The sequence below is a fragment of the Cavia porcellus genome, unplaced genomic scaffold, assembly GCF_034190915.1.
Source record: "Cavia porcellus strain 051 isolate PalLab524CR breed Dunkin Hartley unplaced genomic scaffold, mCavPor4.1 scaffold_6, whole genome shotgun sequence".
Classification (NCBI taxonomy): Eukaryota; Metazoa; Chordata; class Mammalia; order Rodentia; family Caviidae; genus Cavia; species Cavia porcellus.
This window is the reverse complement of record NW_026947489.1, coordinates 57,056,024-57,078,487: the sequence shown is the minus strand read 5'-3', so window position 1 is coordinate 57,078,487 and position 22,464 is coordinate 57,056,024. Positions and strand designations below refer to the sequence as shown.

Genomic DNA, 22,464 nt, shown 5'->3' with positions numbered 1-22,464 from the left:
CTGTGACAGGGAGGCCCCTGCAGTGCCCAGGTCTCCTGGTGTCCAGGGAAGAACGGCTGTGCACCACGGGGCGCTGCTGCCAGGAGGAACCAGCATGGCAGCCTCTCCTGGAGACAAACAGGCCCAGTGGGCCAGGACGCAGGGTGCTGGGTCATCAGTCCACCTGTATGGCAGAGCTTGCCCTGTAGGTGAGGACAGGCCCGAAAGCCCCCCACCAGGTCATCAGGTCCTGTCAGAGGGCCCCAAAGCTCCCGGTGCAACAAATGCCATGGGAGGGACGCTGGGGCATCTGCTCCTCCAAGCTCTCCAGTGACTTCCTCAGCCAACCCCAAAGGGAGGAGCCGCTGGCAAGTGCAGGAAACCTCAGGCCATGCTGAGAATCAGTCACAGGTTCCAACTTCAGCACAGCCGCTGGCCAGGTAACTGGCAAGCTACAACTCCATGCCTCCACTTCCCCACCCAAGACGGCATGTCCCAATAAGAACCCTTGCAAGGCCACCACTCCCCCACCCGAGACAGCATGTCCCAAACAGAACCCTCGCAACGCCACAACCAGCCCTTCCCTACAGATGGCCCCAGAAGCCAGGTCCCAATACTCCTGCTGGCTGGAGAAGAGGACAGTACAGGGCATGACAAAGCCTCTGGACCTCAGCACGACTTGGTCCTCCAGCCTGTGACAGGACAACATCCTTCTGTGAGGAACCTTGGGAAGGTACAGTCTCTGGGCCCAGCACTGTGGGCCCCCTGAGTGTGTGGCTGCCACATGGCAGCAAGCCCCGAGCCCGCAGAGGGCCCTCTGACTGCCTCTGAGACTCACGACTGCTATCGGCTCTGTTGCTGGACACCTTGTAGTCTCTTTTATTTTTGAGGTAGGGTCCTTCTATGTAGTCCAAGCTAGACTTGAACTTACAGTGGTCCTCCTGCCTCAGTCTTCCAAGTGCTGGGATTACAGGTGTGGGCCACCAGGCCTGGCTTTCTCGGTGTCTCTGACAGACTAGGGAGAAGACCCAGGCCTGTGTGAAGAGGAAGCTACTATACTAAGTGGACGTGGTCCCCTCTGACCTGCCATCCTAGCGCGGGTCCTACCCTAGACAGTAGGGGGAACAACTACATCCTGCAGGCTAAGCAGAAAGACGTGTCCTGAGGAATCAGATGAGGAAACTGGTGGGGGCAGGCTGAGCTCGGTTGGATGAGGTCACCTTAAGACCAGCTCTGCCCATACAGGCCACCCCCGCATGCTCTCAGGACCCAGTCACAGCTGGGAAATGTGGCCACTACTTGGACTGGGCCCCCTGATGGCGTGTGTGGCTTCTTGGGTGGCTAGGGACCCTCAGAGGGTCTGCCTCTGGGCGGGGGTGGGGCTGGCCCACGCTCTGTGCTCCAGGGGCTTCACAGGAGAACTCATTAGCCCCACAGTGGGGTGGTGACAGAGATGGATTCTGGTGACAGCTGTGTGCTGGAGCCACGCGGTGCAGGGAGGAAAGGAAGGATGGGGGGAGCCACCACGGGGGCCACACAACAATCCCTGCATAGCCACACCCCCACCGTGGGGCACAGGCCGGGTGCCCTGAAGAGCCCTCTGCCCATTAACAATGCTACCCCACTCTCCTGACCTGCCCAAGGTCTCAACAAACCTGGCTCAGCTGCCACCATGTCCCCTACCAGCATGGCCCAGCCTGCAGACAGCGGTACCCAGGCTGCAGGATGGATCTCGCCTTTTAAACCACTGCCATGGATGCCCAAGGAGGGGCATCCACAGTGGGCAGTGTCCTCCGGAGGCTCACAGGGCCTGTGTCTTGTGTCCTTTCTGAACCACCACAGTACGATGCCTGCTCCAGGGAAACCCCATCTGAGAGCACCCAGGGTGCCCACTGTCCCCGGCCCCAGTCCCTGTGCCCAGCTCTGCCCTCGGACTCACATGTAAGCTGGGGTGGTAGGTGAGCAGCCCGTTGTCACACAGCGTCACATACTTCTTCTTCCACTCTTTGTTCAGAGACTTGCCGCTGCGCTTCAGCAAGATTCCCTGGAAACAAAGACTCCATCAGAGGCCAGAAGCAGCCCACACGCCACGAGGCGGCCACAGTGTCACCAGGGACTGCCACCCTCCATCCTGCCTCCTGGCACAGGCCCTTAAGGACCTCAGCTGAAGGGCTGGGGACATAGCTCAGTGGCATAACTGCCTGCCTGGCAAGCACAAGGTCCTGAGTTCAATTCCCAGTACCAAAAAAGTATTCCAGCTGCACCAAGGAGACAAATCCCCTACAGAACCTTGCCAGCCCTGCCAGCCCACCACAGAGTGGCCACTGTTCTGGGCATGGGCATGGCCTCTTCCCCACTGGCAAAGCCACGTGAGTAACAGGCACAGGGACTGGACACGCCCAGCTTGCTCCAGAGAGGGAAGCAGAGGTAGAGGTTTCTTTAGTGCCTGGCCTTCCACCTCTGTGGCACTGTCCTTGAACTGTCCCAGGAATTCCCTAGAGGTGCAGGCTGCCATCTTGGCCACCCAGGAAGTAGCTCTGTAAATGTAGAGGCTGGCCAACAAGAGGACGAGCACGAGCCAACTGATAACTGGGCCAATGGCACTGGAGACTGTGTGGCCAGCAGATGGGCGAAGGTAGATGAATCCCAGGAGACCCAACTGGCCCAGCTCCATAGTGCCTGGAGAAACCTGTTCCTCCAGTACTCACCAGAGATGCCTTTGCAACTCTGTGAGACCACAGGACAGTGGCTGGGGATGGCAGCACCTTGGAGGGTCACCAAGTAGTTATTCTTCCAAGCTCCTGTTCAGGAGGGGTGGGAAGAGGCAGCACTTCCGGGGGACTTGGAACCAGAAACCATACAGGAAGGACACAGTTAGGTCCACAGACCAGGGGCAAGTGGGATGGGTCAGGAGGGTCACTGATGGGACAGCAAAGAAAGTGACACCATCCACACAGGTCCTCCCCAAGGAATGGCATGGAGTGGGGAGGCACAGAAGTGAAGGACAAAATGGGTAGCCCCTCCCGTATCACCATGAGACTCAAGAATGGGGATAGACACTGCCCAGCTGGACTGTGTCCCTCTACACTCTTCAGAACAAGGCTCTACCCCTGGTGAATGGAATTAGTAAAAAGCCAATTACAGGTTTCTTACAGACGTGGTGGCACCTGTAATCTCAGCACTTGGGAGGCTGAGGCAGGAGGATGGCCTTGAGTTTGAGGCCAGAGTGAATTATATAGGAAGACCTGGTCTCAAAAAGCAAAATCAAAAGGTCCAGGTGACATCCCCCTCCCGGCTAGGGCTTGTGCCTGAGGAAAGGATGCACCCTCAACCCCAGTGACCTGGGGAGCCTTGCTTCCCAGTCTCCCCTTTGCAGCAGATGCTTCCTGTCATGCTTGCCAGCCATCTCCTTCCTCTCTCTCCTCCTCCTCCTGCACCCCAGGAGGCAAAAGCCACTGTTGGAGACAGCCACACACACTGCTCCCATGGCAGTGCTCCTATCCCCCATGGACATGGAAAGCCCACCTTCCAAAGGGCTTCTGAAGACGGTGCGAGGTCAGGGGGGATACAGCTAGGCCTTGTCTCGAGGTCTGTGAAGGAGCCCACTGTCACCTGAAGCCTTGGTAACCTGCCTCTGCTCTGGGTATAGTGTCCCCATCCCAGTGTGCAACTGAGCACTGTGTGGATAAGTCCCAGGCAGACCTTTCCAGGTGACCAGTCTGGGTAGCACCACACTTCCTCCATGGTTCACACAGTTCTTCCCTGCAGCCCTAACTTGCACCCCAGGAGAGGGACACCAGGCTCCGATCCCTTCTCTGTTTTTTTTTTTTGGTCTTTTTCCTTTTTATCGGTACCAGGGATTGAACTCACGACTGCCTGCTTGCAAGGCAGGTGCTTATGCCGCTGAGCTAAATCCCCAGCCCCAATCCCTTCTCTCTTTCTCTCTCTCTGATGACGGGTAGTGGTTTGAGTCAGGATCTTTTTTTTTTTTTTTTTTATCTTTTTCGTTTTTTTTTATCGGTATCAGAGATCGAACTCACGACTGCCTGCTTGCAAGGCAGGCGCTTATGCCACTGAGCTAAATCCCCAGCCCATTGAGTCAGGATCTTGCTCTGTAGTTCAGGCTGGCCCTGAATTTACTAGGTAGCTCAGGCTGGCCTCAAACTTGCAGCAATCTTCCTGCCTCAGCCCTGGGATTACAGGATTGCACCATCATGCCTGGTTCTGATCCCCTTTCTGCCACCAGCTGGCGCAGAACAGGCAATACACCAGTCTAGCTGTGGACCTGTTTCCTCCCACAACAGGCTGTGGACTCAGATTCCAGGACCTTTCCAGTGCAGACCTCCTCAGGCCCTCTTCCTCCTCTCCTGGAGAGGTGGTCAGGGATGCTGGGGAGGATGGGCACCCTTTCCACCCAGAACTCTCCCCTCTCTTCCCCTGGATGCCCTCTCAGCAAGCAGGTGAGAAGAGAGCAGACGGTGATAATGGAACTCGTTAGCCTAGGGTGTGGGCGAGGGAAGAGATGGGCCAGCAGCTGCTCCAGCGCCCACGCCCCCTTGGCCACCTCTCACCTGCCAGGCTGCCTGCACCCCTCCAGCCTCACCTTCCAGAGGCAGAGGAGCCCTGGGGTTCCACTCCCTCCCTGGCCGGACGGCTGCACACGGCAGAGCAGAAAGCAATCTGGGGCGGAATGCGAGCCGCGCGCGGAGGCGACAGCCCCCAGAGAACCCGTTCCCGCCACCGCCTCCCTCCCAGCTCCGCCAGCCGACTTAATTGCGGAGTCCGGATTGATTGGGAATGCAAATGGCAACTGAAATGCAATCTCCACTCCCAGCAGGAGCTGGGGGGAGGGGAAGAGACAGAACCAGGGAGACCAGGACAGGGGGGGCCGGGAGAGGGGATGGCCAGGCAGATTCCTCAGGGTGGGACCAGCAGGGCAAGAAGGTGAGGAAAAAGTCCCAGGATTGGCGGCCATGGGGCTAGGAGGGGAGGAGGCCTGGAGCTGTATACCCTGAGGGGGCAACACCATGGACACACTGCAGGACTCACAATGGGAAGATCTCCTGGGGTGTCCCAAGACTCAAGTGATGGGAAGATCTCCTGGGGTGTCAATGGGAAGATCTCCTGGGGTGTCCCAAGACTCAAGGGTGACCCAAGTGATCTGGCTGACTCCAGGCAGGAGTGGGGTACAAGTTCACAGAGTTCCCCCTTCCCCTCTCATCACATGGGTGGCTGAGGGAACAAACCAACCGACAGCCCTGGGCTGGACCCAAAACCCCCAGAGAGAAAGGCACAGGCAGGCAGGTGGCTTACTTGTTCAGTGCCCAGCGTGTGCACAGACCTGCTCAGGGAGTGCATGCTATCCCTCCCTCACCTCTCCACAGCCTCCACCCAGGATGTGCCCATCACCTGGCAAGAGGCCCTGCTGCCTGTGGGGTCAAATGCAGGGCAGGTGTTGGAGGGGCACCTGAGAGGTCCTGCCAAACACTTCAAGAGAGGATGAGCTAGAAAAGCCAGGGTATGAGTCAAAGCGAAGCGCTCTCTGGGTTCCCAACTGCCCCCAGGGACAATTCATTTTAAAGACACCTTGGCAGAGCATCAGCGCAACCTTGACACAAATCCTGTCACACTGGCTGCCTCACTCCTAAGAGCTCACGTGGCCCACAGGCCCAGCCCAGAAGGCCAAACCCAACCACAGGTCCTGGCCCAGGGGAGCTCAGGCACTCTGGCCACCCCTCTATCGTTTGTGGGCAGGATAGTGCAACAGGGTTCCCTGTAGACATGCCCTCTCCAACTACCAGGCCAGCTCCAACAGATTGACTTGCAGACTGACCATTGTTCCAGGCCCCTCCTTTAGGGCACCTCTCATTCATGCTCTTCTGTTCACACCAGCAGCCCAGAGCTCTCTGCTGCCCATCCTCACCTCCAAATAAAGATGCCTCCACTGGCAGGAGGGTTTCCCAACACAGGGTCCCCCCCAGCGTAAGCTCCAGGAGAACCTGAGTTCAGTGAGTCCCTGGGGCGTGGCATCTCAACTAAATACTTCCTTTACGAAAAGGAACAAAGAGCCAGATGTGGTGGTGCATGCCTGTAATCCCAGCAGCACATGGGAGTCTGAGGCAGGAGGATCAACAAACATCATGTAGCGTGGGCTCCACAGTGAGACTTCTTCTCAAGACAGACAAAAAAAACTAACAGAGACACCCATTGATAAAACTACAACAATGACCTCAGGTGAGACCAGACCTCAGTACTGCCACCGAAGCAGGCTCCCAGGTACTCTGGCTGCGGCTTTTCCCAGCCCTGTGTCCAGGCAGAACTCCAAAGCAGGCAGGTCTCGGAACTACAACCAAGGACAGCAGGTGGCTCTCTGCTGCCCTCCAGTGGTCATGTGGAAGGACAGGCAGCACTGTGGCAGCAGCACCTGTCCTTTGGTAAGGATTTGGGCAGGGAAGGGAGTTGTTCCCTGGGCTACACTGCAAGTTCAAAGCTGGTTTGAACAACATAGTGAGCCCCTGGGTCAAAAAAACAAAACCAAAGAATTATCCCTAATCTCGTGTCCCTCTGAGCCCATAGTGGTGCTAACCTGCTTAATGGGGATGGCCCGGCCACTCCCGATGCTGTCCACCTTGCACTCAGCAGCCTTCTTGTCCCGGTCCAGGTCGGCCCCCTTGCGAGACTGGAAGAGAACATAAGTGGCATGTTAAAGGTGCAGGCCACGGTGGGACGCTGCCCACTTGCAGGTCCCAGCCCTCCCGCCTTCCTCCCTTCCTGGGAAGCCCTAGCAGTGGGTCAGGTTGGGCCGGGGCGGCGGGATGGGAAGGAACGGAGACCACGAGTATTCCAACGGGTTTATTCTTACACACAGTACCATACAGAGCAGCACAGGTCACTGAGCCGGCCCGCCCCCTCACAAGAGAGTAAGGACACGAAATACCGAGGAGGAGGAGGAGGAGGAGGAGGAGGAGGAGGAGGAGGAAAAGGAACAGGAGGAGAAGGAAGAGGAAGAAAGGGGTGCGGGAGTGCAGACCACGCAGCCCAGGGGACTGGGGTGCAAGAGATGGGAGGGGACAGGAGAGGTGTCCATGGGGCTGAGGGCTGGTCAGGATCATGGGGCGGCAACCGGGAGAGCAAAGTCCGGAAGTGAGTGGGCCGGTGGCCCATCTGTGGCACAGACACCACACGGCATGTGGCTGCGGGCGCCTAGGCCCCCTCAAGGGGCACAGTGGATGGAGAGAGAGAGGAGAAAGGCCGGAAGAGGCCCTGCGCCCTGCCAAGCTCCTGGGGCAGAGTCCACCCGAATGCGGATCCTAGGAAACGGGGAGGCCAAAAAGAAGGGGCAAAGGCAAGCACGGCGGCGGCGGCAGCGGCTTCTGGAGCAGGAGCAGGAACGGCAGAAGTCCATGCAGGAAGGAGCAGAGGAGGGGAGGGGCAGGAAAGCGCCCCCCAGAGCAGCTGGGCCCGCAGCAGGCGGCGGGCGGGTGGGTGGGTGGGGGCGGCCGCCCCTCTGGGCCTTGTTGCGCTGGCCGGCCAGGCCGGCGTGGGGCTGAGCTCCCTTCTTCTCCATGCAGCGAGCCTGGAGCCTGGTGCAGCGTCCGGCCGGGCCTGGTCCCCGGTCCCCGGCAGCCCCCAGCTCGGGCAGGCGGGCTCCACGATCCTAGCCTTCCCTGGGGGTGGGGTTAGTTACAAAGGTTCTTGTGGGTCTCTGGAGCGGGGAGCTCGGCGGCCGCTTCTCATCTGAGAGCAGTCCCAGGGCCCGGCCCGCCTTGGCCCCACACAGGGGGAATGTCCAGAGGTGCTGTGTGTCACCACCTGGTCTTCTAATTTGGAAGGAGTTGGAAAGGCCTTTTTGTTGATGAAAAGTTGGAAACAGTGGCACATATCTGCAAATATCGAAAGAATAAAGATTTTGGCAAGTTATACTCAAGCCCCGCACAAGTCGGTCAGCACGGTGAGGGCAGAGACCCAGGCACCTGGGGAGAGGCAGCGGTGGGATGAAGAGGAGCAGGAGGAGGAGGAAGAGGAGGAGGAGGAGGACGAGGAGGAGGCGGCAGCGGCTGCACCTGCTGGGCACATGGGCCCGCAGCCCATCTGAAGGGGAGTGCTCGTCACTCAGCGGCCTGGGGCCCAGCCCTCCTGTTCTCCCAGGCTTCCAGGAGCCAGGGGCACAGGCAGGGGACAGAGGACTGCAAGTGCAGTGTGAGAAGGAACCACCAGAGGGAGAACTTGGCGAACAGCCACTGAAGTACAGCTGGCCAGCCAGCACCTGCCCCAGCTCTCTGCCCCTTCAGTCAGGGAGGAGAATGGTGGGTGGGCCACTGCCCGTGGAGCCCCAGGCGGAACCGCTGCTTGCAGGAATGGGGTGCAACCTGGAGGCCACTAACCACCCAAGAAACCCTGTGAGCCCAGATGGCACCTCCCCCAGGGAGACAGGAAGGAGCAACAGTAGCCACAATGAGTGCATGGGATCGTGGGGGGCCACCAGCCACAGACAGGCAAGACATGGGGGGCACCCCCTCGAGCACGTGTGACTCCACTGGAAGGACAATGACGGAGAAGAGAGGTGGTTCCAACAGCAGTGATGGGGGAGGCCCCAAAATACACCCACAGAGACGGATGTGCCTCCAGGCCGCTGTGGGGAGGATGGCACAAGTGAAGTCACCATGGAGACGATGGAAAGAAAAAATAAGGTCGCCACTGTGAAGATGGAGAAGATGGAAGGCCTGGAGGGAAGGCCGTGCTGTGAGCTTGCAGCAGCAAGGGGCAGGAGGCAGCGCAGTCCAGGCAGGCAGGCAGCAGAGACATGGAGGGGGGCGAGGGCCAAGGCGCGCACAGGCCATGGGGCCAGCCGGGCTTGGTAGCAGAGTGGGGAGGCAGCGGGTGCCCAGTGTGGGGCTGAACCAGCCAGGGGGAGGTTAAGAATGGAACCAAAGCAGCAGATGACTGAGGCACGATGTTGGGGAGCAGAGTGCCCAGGCCACCGGCAGCAGCCACTGTGATACAGGCAGGTGTAGGCACAAGCACGTGGCCGCCACCTCCATGGAGAGAACGGAGCAGAGACGAGAAGCTATGGGGCCGGCTATGCACAGCGGCGGGAGTCAGCTCAGGGAGCACAGACGGCGATGGGCGTGGGGGGGGGGTGAGTGGGAGGTGAGCACAGGTGGACAGAGGCAGGGAGAGAGATGCAGGGCAGGACAGAGGCAAAGATGGAGAAGTGAGGCCGGGTACTGGCTCTGTTGGGGCTCAGGCCAAGAGCCACGCCCTGGCTCTCATGGAGGTGCATGGAATGACTTGGAGGGCTGGGGGCCACTCCCTGCCTGCCTGGCCAAGGCTCCCAGAACAGGTCAGCCAGGACCCGGCAGGAGAGCCAGAGCATGGGATACACTGTGTAAGAACTGGGGAGTGGAGAGATGGCAGGCACGGGGCCTAAGAGCAGAGGGGCAAGAGCTCACAAGGAGACAGGACAAACCTGAGCGGGAGGTACGAGGCAGCGTGGTGAAGCCCAGGAAAAGATGGCTAAGCCTTTGTTAAACCAATCACAGCGGTGGGTGGGAAGCATGAGAGTTCCCCTCGGCAGTGGGGTAACGGAAAAAGAGCCGGAAGGTGGATTGGGAGGCCTGGCTCTGACTCTAGCTCGGCCAGCTAACCCTCTGTGTCGCCTTGGGCAAACAGCCTTCTGGCCTCCGGTTCATTAGCTGTTGAATCAAAGGGGGTCAGGGCAGTTAGGCCACGAGTCCCAAGATCCGTGCAAGTTGACACAGAGTCCCTGGGGGCTGGGTGGGAGGAGGCTGTGGGGGGCCAGGGCCAGCATGTGCACAGCAGGTGGAGGGCTGGGGTCCTGGTGCAGGCAGCTGAGGGAAGCAGCCCCTCTCAGGCTCACAGGATGGCTCTGCAAGACTCCGGAGCTTGGCCAGGAGCCTTGGAAGCCATGTGTGTCTGTGCTTGAGAGAAGGCTGCAGTGGCACCATCCTGACCTAGGGTCGCCCCTGCCCTCCTGGGTGCTCGGAGCTCACCCGGCCTGCTGTGGGGCGGAGGGCGGGGCACGTACCGTGAAGATGTTGGAGCGCCGCTTGGACTGCTTGCGGATGGGCGTGGGGGTGGAAGAGGCGGCGATGGTCTCAATGCGCAGTTCCCGCTGGCTGATGCTGGGGGTAGAGGGGACTGAGGAGGAGTAGTCGCTGAAGGCGCTGCTGCCGCCATTCGTGGCCTATGGACAGAGAGGGCTGCTGAGGGTGGCTCTGGGGCAGATGCCAGGGAACTGGCCCGGGTGAAGGAGGAGCTGGCCTAGCCTGGAGACTGGGAGGACCCTGTCATGGTTGCATTACCAGGGCTGCCCTTGAGGCCAGAAAGGCTTTGTCCTTCCTGTGGCAAGCAGGGAGCTAGGCCAGAGGCACAGGCCACCAGGCTAGAATCAGGACAAGGTCTGAAAATAAGGAAGCTGTGGGCACTGCCTAGCAGGGTGGACTGGGAGGAGGGAGAGGGTCACCTGGATGGACTCCCGAAGCAAGTGACACACGTCAGGGACAGGACACTGCTGGGTGGGGGATAGGGGATGGGAGCGGACATGGGTGTGGGGGCATATGAGGTCTGCAGGTGTGTGACAGGGAACGGGGTTCTGAAGGCTGAGGCAGACAGTGGGGCTGAGCTGAGGCTGCTGCACCAGCTGTACGGAGGAGGGAAAGGAGAGACAGACTCGAGGCTCACAGTGTGGAGACGGAATGCAGGGAATGTGGACTCCAGGCCCCGGGAGACAGCAGAGAGACCCTACCTGTCTGATCGCAAGGAGCACAGCATATGCCCTCAGCCAATACACAGTGCTGCTGAGGGATTCCCACAGAGCTGCTCTGCAAGAACTCCTGGCCCTTTTGGGGGACGGATGGTGCAGCTGCTCAGCTAGCTAAGAAAAACCTGGCTGTCCTCCTCTTCCTCATCTGTCTCTTCTTCTCATGGGAGCCCTGCACCTCTCATAAGCCCTACAGGGAGAGGTGACTGAACCACAGCCAGACTGTCAGTGGGCAGCATAGCGGCTATTGATCTGATCGCTCCACGGGGCCATTTGTGGGAGGCCCAGGGTCTGCAGAGAGCACAGCAAAGTGCACAAAGCTATAGAACTATGTCCTGGCCCAGGTGTCAAGGGCCAAAAACTGGCCTGGAAACAGGCTCCGGTGTAGATAAGTATCCATGTGACACTATAAAGGGGGCAGTGGCAAGACCTGGCTAGACCCCACAACCCCACATGACCCCTCAGCCATTCATCTCCTCAATGCAAGTGCTGTCCTTCTAAAAAGCCAATGCTCTCCCAGGGCCGAGGGGCAAACTGGTACTTAGTGGGCATGAGGCTGTCAGCTGCTTCCTCCCTTTGGGGAGGGTGACACCATGGTGGCTGGTGAGTGAAGAGGAGGAGCTCACCAGGAGAGAAAAGCAGAGAGACTGGGCCAGGCTGGCTGAGGGCCAGTGTTGGGCAGGCCTAAAGGAACTGAGTACAGCTGCGAGAGGAAGCAGCCCATGAGACAACTGTCACAGTCTGCACACAAGCACCTGTTTGAGCTTTCTTAGCCGAAGCAGCTGAGAGAGCAGGGATAGAAATGGGAGTGCAGGGGGAAAGTCCCCATGGAGCACAGCTGAGGCCAAGGCCAATGGTGCATGCTAAATGGAACGCGAGCCAGAGCTGCATGCAAGGCTGAAGGCGCGCAACACATGGACAACACACAGGATCAGGAGGTGGGGGCAGCGACCAAACCTGGTTGATGTTCACGGTCGGGATGGAGGCGGTGGACACCGCTGAGTGGCTAGGTGAGTTGGGCAGAGACTTGCAGGGCCCGATGGCCAGCTGCTGTTTCTTCCGCAAGGCCACCACTTTCTGGGCCACTGCAGAGGACAACAGAGTCAATGATACCCGCTGGAGAGAAAGAGAGAAAGCCCAGCGTGGCACCACCCCCAAAAAAACACACAGCTGCTGGCCAGGGAGCCTTCCTGCACCCTGCACCAGGCCCACATTACCATCCTGGAAGACTCGCTCCACATTGAGCCCATAGGTTGCACATGTCTCGTAGTAGGTGCAGCGTTTCAGGTCTGTGGAGAGCTTGCGGGCCCTGCTGTCATCGATGACCCGAGGGTTGGCAGCACTGATAGCGTCTGTTGGAGAGGTGAAAGGTCACTCAACTGACTGAAAAGGGCTGGGGGCAGATGTGTGTTGCAAGGTCGGTGGGCAGAGGGCCCAGTCAGTGGGTGCATGGAACACCGATAACTGAGGAGTCACTTGGAGCCAGTGACTTCATTTCTGAATTATTTAATCTCAAAAACTTCACACACAAAGCTGGGTGTGGTAGTGAACACTTGTAATCCCAGCACTTAGGAGGCTGAGGCAGGAGGATCAATGTGAGTTCTAGGGCAGCTTAGGTTATATAGTGAGCTCAAGACCAGCCTGAACTACATAGCAAGACCCTGTCTCAAAAGACAAAACACATGACAGCAAGAAAAAAACTGGACAGGAATCTGTGGCACATGGCTGCCAGACTAAACCACAGAAAAGACACTGGACGCCATCCGAGGTTACAGGCCACACAGGCTGAGAGCCCATCACTGCTAGGATATTAGCAGCAATGGAGGTGTCATCCCTGTCAGCCCCCACTGCCCTGCCAGCTCACCCTGTGTGCCCACCAGCACCATGGGCACCTCGCTGGCATTGCGGAAGCTGCAGAGCCGCAGGAAGTAGTTGTACACTGTCTGGAAGCTGATTTCATCCTCCAGGCTGAACACAAACACCACGGCATCTACCCAGGCTGCGAACTAAAGAGATCAGGCCGAGTCAGCACCCTCACCTGGGCCTAGCCACCCTGGTGCCAGGTGGGTGGGTGGATGACAGATCCTGGCGAGCCTTGTTCCCCAGTCAGGCAACTCGGCCCAGTCCCAATGGGAAACCTCCAGGGAGGGGCACATGGGCAGCCTTAGCCAGGGCAGAGGCATTACCTGGAGCTCCGGGGGGCCTCCTTCATCTCGGATCAGCAGCAGGTAACTCTGGCCGTCCACCACAATCTCCTTCTTAAACCGACCACCTAGGACAGGGTACAGGGTCAGGACAAACCTGGACAGGGCCCCTGGGGCCTGGCAGGGCAAAATCTACATGGAAGAGCTAAGGGGACTAGGGAGGAAAACGAGATGCAGGTGCCAACTTAGATAGTGCAGCACAAAGGGGCCCAAGGGGCACTCACCTTCCGGGGACTCCTCTTGGACGTAAGTTCCTGTGAGATAGCGGTGTACCAGAGCTGACTTCCCACTGGACAAGTTCCCCACTATGCCCTGCAGGAGGACAGAAAGGGGCAGAACAAAGGTCAGGGGTACACACGGGAAGAAAGATCAAGCTGCAGAGAGAGACAAGAGCATGTGGGGGTCTCAGTGTGGTGGCACATGCATGTAACCCCAGCATTTAGGAAGCTAAGTAGGAAGACTGCTACCAAATTTAAGGCCAGCCTGGAATACACAGTGAGATCCTGTCTCAAATCCCAAAGTGTGCAAGGAGCAGATGGGGAAAGGGGGCCAGAAGAAGCCAGAGGCTAAGGGTAAGCCACGCCCAAAGGGGAAGCAGAGGTACACCAAGAGAAGCAATCCACACCCAGCCCCATGCTGAGCTCCGCCCATCCAGCCCAGGGACCTCCAGATCTCCCCCAGCCCACTCACCACTTTAAGCTCTGGCACTGAGCGGCTTAGGGTCCACTCTTGGCTGTTCACAAATGAGTCTGTAAAGACAGAACCACACTATCAGGGCCACAGTGGCACATGTACCTGTTCTCACCACAGTGTCACCTATAAACCTCTCTACCAGCCGAGGCCAGAGGGTAGCAGCATATTCCGCAGAATGCCACACTTTGGCCCTAGCTCCCTAGGAAACAGCAAGATGAGTTTTTCCAAGTGGGACAGTGAGGGCAGTCTACAGAACAGAAGTGAGGGTCGAGGTCCAGTACTCCTTGGCCTTTGCCACATCCCTCCTGTCTCTCCTTACATTGCAGCAAACAGGTAAGCAGTGCTCACCTGGACAGGGGTACAGGTGCCTCCCACCCAGGCTGGAGGCCACATGAGCAGGTCTCAGATAGACTCAAAGTGGACAGGCCCCTGGCAGGGGTGGGCTGATCAGCCTCTGGCAAGTAGGAACAGCTCACCTGGCAGGGTGGAGCCACCCACCACATTCCTGAGCCAGCGCAAAAGAGGCGGAGCCTCACCTGGCCCTGTTCTGTAGGGGTGGGTGCAGCCAGGCCTATCTACCCTGCTCCGCCCAGCTGGGCCTCCTCTCCAGCCCCTCTCCCTTTGCTTTCCTCCCAGAATCACAGGGCTCTCTCTACCTAGGGAAGCTTCCAGCTCTCCAGTGCCAGGTGACAGCCAGCCCTGTTCCCTTTTCCCTCTAGTGTCCCCCTCCAGCAGACAGCCAGCACTGGGAGGCCAAGCCCGGGCTGCCCTTTGTCTTGCACTGACCCTGCCACTATCCCCACACAGCCACTGTCACACTGTAATCATCACCCTGCCCGCAACAGTCCGAGATCCCAGCTACAGAGGTCCACTCCAGTCAAGGCTAAGACGCTGCCTGGCCCAGTACAGAGCTATGGGGGGTGGGGGGGGAGGGGTAGGAGGGGCTTCCTTTCTCGGACTGCAGTTCTGCATCACACAATGAGGGGATGAACCCAGGCCCTTCCTGGTGTCCTGTCTCAAGCGGGTGTGTCATCATCTATTGGGTCCCAGAGTCCTCCTCTGCCACTGCCACCTCCTCTTGACACTGTCCAGGACCCCAAGCAAAGGCCACGTACTGCCTCTACCAGGTTGGTACCCTGGACTCCCCACCAAGCCTCGTTTCCCGCCTCCGTTCAGCCCAGAGCCCACTCAAGAGGTGCTGTGGCCCCTTACCGCTGCGCGCGCCCCGCAGCCCCGGGTCGCGGCGGCCCCACTGAGACGAGGGCTCCCTCCGGCGGAAGCGGCTGGTGAGCAGCCTCCAGAGGCTGGCGGCAGCGCGGGGGCGGCAGGGCTCGGGCGTGGCGCGCGGGGCCTCTGTGCCCAGCAGGTCGCGTCGGCTAGGGAAGGCGCCCAAGGAGCTGGTGTCGCCGTCGCTGCGAGTGCGCGTGCGAGGCGGCCGGGCCAGCAGCCCCGACTCGGAGCGCCGGATCTCCTGTCCGCGGCGCAGGCGGAAACTGAAGCTCTTCTTGAGAGCAGAAAGGCCGCGCCGGGGGCCCTCGGCACTGCGCGTCCCGCGGAACACTTGCCACCGCTGGCTGCTCCAGAGCGACGCACCGCGCAGGAAGCCCGCGCTGCCCGCGCGCCCCAGCCCCGCGCCCACCCCCGCTGCAGGCGAGGTCTCGGCGGCTGCCAGCTCCAGGCGGTTCACCTCCAAGAACGTCATGCTGGTGGGCCGCGGGCGCTGCGCCGGCTCCCCGGAGGCACGGCTGCGCCTAGGGAGTACCGGGCTGGGCGCGGGGCTAAGCCCCGAAGGCGTGGGGCTCCGCTGCCCGAGGCGGGGGCGCAGGAAGCCGAACAGCAGGCTGCGGACGCCCGGGGACGCGGGCCCCGGGCTGGCGGAGCAGATGCTCCGTGGCCGTGCTGGCTGCTCACACGAGGTGCACAGGGCAGCCTGCAGGGTGGCGGCGGGGTGGCCAGCTGGAGCACCATACAGCTCCAGGGAGTCGCTGGCGCTCCGGACGCGGAGGCAGGCTGCGGGCCGCTCCCCTCTGCAGCTGTCCCCCGACGGCGGCCAGCCCCGCTCCATGTTCAGGGACCACGGACGAAGAGGGCTAGGCCCATGTTGAGAGGCTGGGCCCAGGCCCGGGCCAGGGCCATGGCCGGGGCGCACAGACCTCTGGCCCCTGGGCGCTTGGTGTGGGCCCAACTGAGTCCCTAGACTCCTCCACTCCACAGCAGCCGGCAAGCCCAGACCTGGAGGGGCCAGGAGCCAGCCCAGCCCAGAGAGAGAGAGGTGGCAAGTCTGGCCTGGAACACCAGGGAACGGCGGCTGCGGCAGCGGCGCAGGGGGCCGGCCTGCTAGGGCAGCCCCAGGAGCCCTCAAAAAACAGGAAATTCCAGCCCAGGGCTCCTCCTAGGACTGGGCAGGTAGGTGAGATGCTGTCATTAAGAGCAGGCCAGATAAATAACAGTCCGGGAGCACACCACACAGTTGGCACCGTTTTGGGAAAAAGTGGACCATTTCATTCTCTGAAGGAAGAACGATCAGAAGGACCACGTACGGCAAGGCTATATTTATTAGGACTCAAGAGGCAAGTCTTAGGCCATCTCTGGGCATCTGCAAAATGGGAGTTTGGTCAAGGTGATCCTATCTCAGGATTTGGCCCAGACATTCCAAGGATGAGTTACTGGACGCTACAGTGGCCGCTAATGACCAAGGGTATCTCTTTCTTTGGAGAGCGGAAGATCCAGAAGATACTCACCTGTTCTGTTTGGGTTAAGTATCATTCTAAGACCAGTAGAAAAAACCACAGATAGCCTCTAGGCCTGGACCACAACCCTGAGCAGCTAACACTGTTGAGGTCTTTGGTGAAGACTCATTGCTTGAGCTGATGGCAGTAGCGTAGGTGGCTGGTAGTACTGAGCAGGGCCTGACACTGTCCAAGGAAACACTCCACACTCTAGTGCCTTGTAGGTTCACGGGTGTGGATTACATCAGACACCAGAACACCTAGGCTCCTCCAGTACAGGTCGGGAGCTATATGCTGCACTGGGCCTGGAACTGTCAACATCCCTTCTCTCCTGGGTCCCCAGAGAGCTGGCTTTTGGGATCTATGGAGTGCAGGAATGCATGCAGTCTTCCACAGAAATTGATCAGGAGAAAGAAGTTTAGGTAGCAGCATGGGATGAGGGGCTTGGGTCCTGGGAAGAGATCTTGCTCCCAGGGTTTCCTCCACCCCAGTCCAAATCCACTCCCAAAGTCCTTTGCGGCATTAGCATTCCAGGTGCCCTCAGAGGCAGCAGGAGATAAACCTGCATTCCTGAGGGGGCTGGGGCTGGGGGGGATGCCTGGGAAAGCAGGGAAGTCCCAGCCTAGGTTCTTACAGACTTCTGAGGGCTGGAAACTCCCAAGTCCTGGGCTGGATCTCCAGGGCATTTTGCATTTTCATGGAACTACTTATTACCAGTGTCAACATCAATGACTTGCCCCTGTCCGAGATGCACATTCTCACCTCGGGAGAATTCTTTCCCAGGGTTCTCAGGCAGGAACAGAGACAAGAACCCAACCCTGAATACAATTCACATTTTCCAAGTATAAGCCAGCCAACCTTCCTGAGCTGCAGAAGAAAAACTGCTTTGACTTTGCTATCTGCATTTTTCTGTATGCCCTTGCTCTGGTCATTTCTCTAAAGAATAAAGCTACCCATCTGGGCATGGTAGAGCTTGCCTGTAATCCCAGCACCCTGGGAGGCAGAAGCTGAGGCTTAGGCAAGAGAATCGCCAAGTGTTAAACCCAGCCTGGGCAACTTAGCAAGACCTTGTCTCTCAAAATGGAAAAAGGATCGGGATGCTTACCTCAGTACAAAGGCCTTGGGTTCCACCTCTAGTATTGGGGGGGGGGGCACTCCAGTTCCACAGTGCTATTCACAACAACCTGCGCACACACACGCACATATGCACACATACAAACGCACACACATGACCCAGGAGTAGACAGCAGTGCTCAGTCACCAAATGACAATGCCATTCAATCTCCAGGGACACCTGGGCTCCAGGTCCCCCTACGCCTGGAGAATCTGTCCAGGCCAAAAGCTCAGAGCAGGTCAGTCAGTCGCCAAGCTGAAGATCTTCCTCTTCCTCACTTAGCCACCTTATCCTCCAGTCCCTTTTAACCCAGAAAATTTTCCTGATTCGGAGGCACTACAAAGGGGCATCTGCTTGCTAACCATCTTGGGACACTGGGTCAGTCAAGGATCCCAAGAGGCAGAGGCAGAGGCAAGCACACACCGGTCTTGTGTGGGGTGGGCCCCAAGCCAGAGACAAGGTTTCTGTTCTACTGTATCTGATGAGATCCTGCTGCAGAATTCCACACAGCCTTAACCCCCTTGGCCTGGGGCACAGAAGGCAGGCCCACAGAGAGAGCTCCAGGCTGGGAATCCCACAGCAGACGGGAACTAAAATCCTAAACAATTAGGCTAATTCGGGCTGTCAGAACCACCAAGTGTACTTCTTCCTAGGGCCCGGAAGGCTCTGTGGACGGTTCTGTTTCCAGGGAATTCAAGATGAACCCGCTCACGGGTGACCCCTGCCTCTATCAGGCAGACAGTGCAGAAGTTGGGCACCAGGAACCCCTTTCCCTGAGTGCCTGGAGTCTGTGAGACGACTGACTCCAGATGTGCCCGACAACTGACTGAGCCATACACAGGCATGTCTCTTTATGCAGAGAGAGAAGGCCTCCTGGGTGGGGTGGGGGACAGGGCTATGAAAGACTGTCCTGTCTGTCATGGAGAAGGAAGGACAGCTCTGCCCCGAGAAGCCCACAGGGCCTGGTACCAGGTACCCGCCCAGTGTTTGCTGGCAGATCCATTGATAAGTCCTGGGCTGTGCCTGGTGTGGCCACGCAGTGCACAGGAAACTGGCAGATGGATTGAGGAAGGGCCAGCCTTCCTTGGAGGCCAAAGCTGGAGGCCAACTCCACAGAGAAAGGCCATGGGGTTTTTCAGGAGTTTGTGGCCTCGGAGAATGCATCAGATTCTTCTTGCCCACAAGGTGGCAGTAAAACATCTCCCGGTGTTCCAGAGCTAGGGGCCTCCCAGGGCCAGGCAGGGTGTTCACAGTGCCCAGGAGGCAGTGGGAGGCATCCCAATCTCCCAAGGCTGAGTGGCCTGTAGGTTCTGTCCCTGGGCACAGGTCTCCAGGTGAGTGGTCAAAAAATCAAGAAGACAAGAGCCTGAGGACACAGCTGAGGACAGGGTCCTTCTCCCAAGCTGAGGGCAACAACTGACCTCTAAATTCTCAACCCACTTCCGCCTAGTGAGCTTCTCCACCCTACACATGGCCAGCACTGCTCCCAGTGGCACAAGCCCAATCCTAGCAGGTTCACCTTGTCCAAAGTGAGCCACCATCCTCTCTTGCCCTGCCTGAGTCACACCAGTTTCCTGTCTCCCTGCATCCCTCCAGCCATTAAGCTGGCCACCATGACCCCAGGAGGCACATGTGCCTTTTAAAACATGACCCCAGCTAGGCAAGGTGTCATATACCTGGAATCCCAGCACTTGGGAGGCGAGGCAGGGAGATAGCTGTGATCTTAAGAACAGGCTGGGCTAAACAGTGAGTTCCAGGACAGACTAGAATACAATGGCGACCCAGTCTCAAAAAAATAAAAAACCAGCCAGGCATGGTGGCACACTCCTGTAATCCCAGCACTTGGGAGGCTGTGGCAGGAGGATCGTTGTGAGTTCGAAACCAACCTGGGCTACAAAGCGAGCTCAAAGCCAGCCTGTACTGCATAGTGAGACCCTGTCTCAAAAAGCTAACAATAAGTAAATAAAAATAAAATAAAACAATGAAGGGTACTGCATGTACTACCCGAGCCTGCTACACGGCCAGGTACTGGTCACAGTTCCTCTCCAAGCTGCAGGAAGGAGACAGAAACGGCAGCAGCAACCCTGACAGCCCAGGCTGGGCTCTACCTCTCCATCCTCCTGCCTCGGCTTCTTGAGTGCTGGTATTGCAGGTGTGTGAGCTGCATGGGTTTTTAAAACACATTTCTGGTGGGAGGGTGGAAGGAAGGGGGGAGAAACAAGTTACATCATGTACAGGTACAACTTCTCTCTGATGAATGTGATCACCGCGTACATCTAAAATATACTAATAAAATCTGATTGGAGAAAAAAATGCATTCCTCAGCAGCAGTGTCAGCCCTTTATTCACTTTCACCTTATTTTTTTTTTCCAAAAAAAGTACTTTTATACTCCAGAATTTAGCTCAGCGGTGTAAGTGCCTGCCTGGTAAGTACAAGGTTGGCAGTTTGATCCCTAGTACCAGAAAATATAAAATAAAATGCATTAAGGTACACAGGCAACTACACTGATTTTACAGGAGCATTAAGGAGGCGTTGACTGAGCTTCCATTCCCTCCCCCAGAACCCCTTGCAAGGTGTGAACACCTGACCCAGGTCCAGGGCACCCCTCCCAGGGACAGTGGAATTGTCAAACAGAGAAAGCAATGGTCACAATGGCCTGGATGCTGACCTACAGCACAGATGCCCATGCTGTGTGGACAGAGTTACGGCCAGATGGCCAGGGAAGCAACAAGCGGCAGTAGAGTAACACTTTAAAAAAAAAAAAGAAAAGAAAAAAAAGCAAGATACTGCCAGCGGTGGTGACACATGCCTAGAATCCCAGCACTCTGGGAGGCTAAAGTGGGAGGACCCCAAATTCATGCCCAGCTAGGGAATTTAGCCAAACTATGTTCCAAAATTTAAAAAAAAAAATTTTTTTTAAGCGAAACACTGGGCATAGTGGTGCATACCTGTAATCCCAGTATTTGGGAGACTGAAGCAAGTGGGTTATTGTGAGTTCAAGGACTACATGAGAATTCAAGGTCAGCCTGAGCAAAATAGCAAGACCCTGCAACCAAACCAAAGCAAAACAGGTAGTAAAAGTATTTAAAAGCATTCCTGGGCAACAAGAGCAAAGCAGGAAGCATCTTAATCCCAGATTTCAAGTTATGTCACAAACTGACAATGATTAAAACAGCATGGTACTGGCACAAAAACAGACACACAGCTCACACAGCTCAACAGGACAGAATAGGGGATGAAGAAACCACCCAGGCACATTTAGCTGCCTGATCTTTGACAAAGGGATCAAAAACACACACTGGAGGGAAGATAGCTACCTTAGCAAATGGTACTGGGAAAACCAGCTACCTGCATGTAGAATGTTGAATCTAGACCCATATATTTCACCAATGAAAATCAAAATGGATCAAAGAGGGCCGGGTGTGATGGCAGACACCTGTAATGCCAGCACTTATAAAGAGGAAGCAAAAAGATCACCATGAGTTTGAAGCCAGCCTGGCACCAAGGTGAATCCAAAGCCAGCCCGAGCTAGGAGTGGTGGCACATACCAGTAATCCCAACACTTGGGAAGCTGAGGCAAAAGGATTACTGTGAGTTCGAGGCCAGCAAGACCATGAAAAAATGTACAACATCACTGGCCATTAAAAAAAAAAAATGCAAATGGAAACAACAGTGAGATTCCATCTTACTCCACATCGATCATCAAGAAACCAAATTAACAAATGACGGAGGGGCTGTGGGGAAAAAGGAACTCTTTTCTTCACTGGTGGGAATGTAAACTAGTGTAACCACCGTAGAAACCAGTATGGCGATTCCTCAAAAATGTAAAAATAAGCTAGTCAGAATGGGCTACGCCTATAACCCTAGCACTTAGGCGGCTGAGGCAGAAGGATCACTGGGAGTTCGAGGCTGGCCTGGGCTACATAGTGAGTTCAAGGTCAGTCTGAACTATAGAATGAGACCCTGTCTGACAAATGGAAAACAAAAGAAAGAAATTTCATTTCAATCAGTTTTCCACCTGCTAAATATCCTCCTGGAAGTTAAAGACAGCATTAAAGAGATCCGGGCACACCAATGTCCACAGCAACATGACTCACAGTAGCTGGGAGCAGCCTATGTCCATGAACAGGTGAATGGACACAGAACACGTGGTATGTATACACCCTGGAGTACTGCTGTGACATAAAGAAGGGTAACCGGGGTCACTTGTGGAAAAATAGAAGCACCTTGAGACCACAATGTTAAGTGAAATAAATCAGACACACAGGCTTAAATAGCACACGGGGAAAAAGAAAAACAAAACCAAGAACATATGAGAAACCCAAAATACAAAAAGAACAAAACAAAAGACAGATAATAGGAAACAGGGAGACAGAGCTTTTGCAAATGAGAAGGGGAGCAGGAGAGAGGGAAGACAGGGACATGAACAGAATTAAGATGTGTTATGCGCATGGACCAACTCCCCATTGGCAATGCAGTCATTATGTGCTAATTAAAAAAATTAAAAAGGGGTTGGAGATTTTTCCTGCTTTTTATATATTTCTCTGAAATATGATTATTTCACTGTTTTCTGAAATTCTAGAGTTCATTACGTTTGTTTTGTTCTGGGTTTTATTTTTTGTCTTTTTGAGGCAGGGTCTCACCATGCAGTTCAGGCTGGCCTTCAGCTCACTTTGTAGCCCAGGCTGCTCTCGAACTTGCAACAATTCTTTTGTCTCAGCCTCCTGATTGCTGGGATTACATATGTTTTTGTTTTTGTTGCACCCGGCTTATTATGTTTTTGTTTTTGTTTTAAAGAGGAAGAAGACATAGAAGCAGGTTTCATTTCAAAACAAAACAAGGTTCCTGGTAGGCAATCCCTACACTTGGTCTTATTAAAATTTTACTATAGAAAAAAAATTTTTTTACTCTAGAGTAGCTTTCTGTTTGTTGGTGTCTGCATGTATTTTAGACGTGTTGTT

General features: G+C 56.6%; 1 protein-coding gene across 10 annotated transcripts in view; it reads right to left on the bottom strand.

The window, feature by feature from the left end:
• The window catches only part of Agap3 (ArfGAP with GTPase domain, ankyrin repeat and PH domain 3), a 47,220-nt gene that overhangs the window by 11,154 nt on the left and 13,602 nt on the right, over window positions 1-22,464 (bottom strand). For 2 of the 10 annotated variants that reach the window (XM_063250743.1, XM_063250744.1), the window contains exons 2-10: window positions 13,657-13,715; window positions 13,191-13,278; window positions 12,949-13,034; window positions 12,627-12,768; window positions 11,980-12,114; window positions 11,720-11,847; window positions 10,028-10,186; window positions 6,566-6,658; window positions 1,919-2,023 (exon numbers count right to left, since the gene is read on the bottom strand). In XM_063250743.1, coding sequence (XP_063106813.1) covers window positions 1,919-2,023; window positions 6,566-6,658; window positions 10,028-10,186; window positions 11,720-11,847; window positions 11,980-12,114; window positions 12,627-12,768; window positions 12,949-13,034; window positions 13,191-13,278; window positions 13,657-13,715 — 995 coding nt within the window. Of the gene's footprint in view, window positions 1-1,918; window positions 2,024-6,565; window positions 6,659-6,816; window positions 7,863-9,448; window positions 9,675-10,027; window positions 10,187-11,719; window positions 11,848-11,979; window positions 12,115-12,626; window positions 12,769-12,948; window positions 13,035-13,190; window positions 13,279-13,656; window positions 13,716-14,871; window positions 15,833-22,464 lie in introns of those variants that run through there. The other 8 variants (XM_063250747.1, XM_063250748.1, XM_063250740.1 and 5 more) reach the window with 7 other exon arrangements.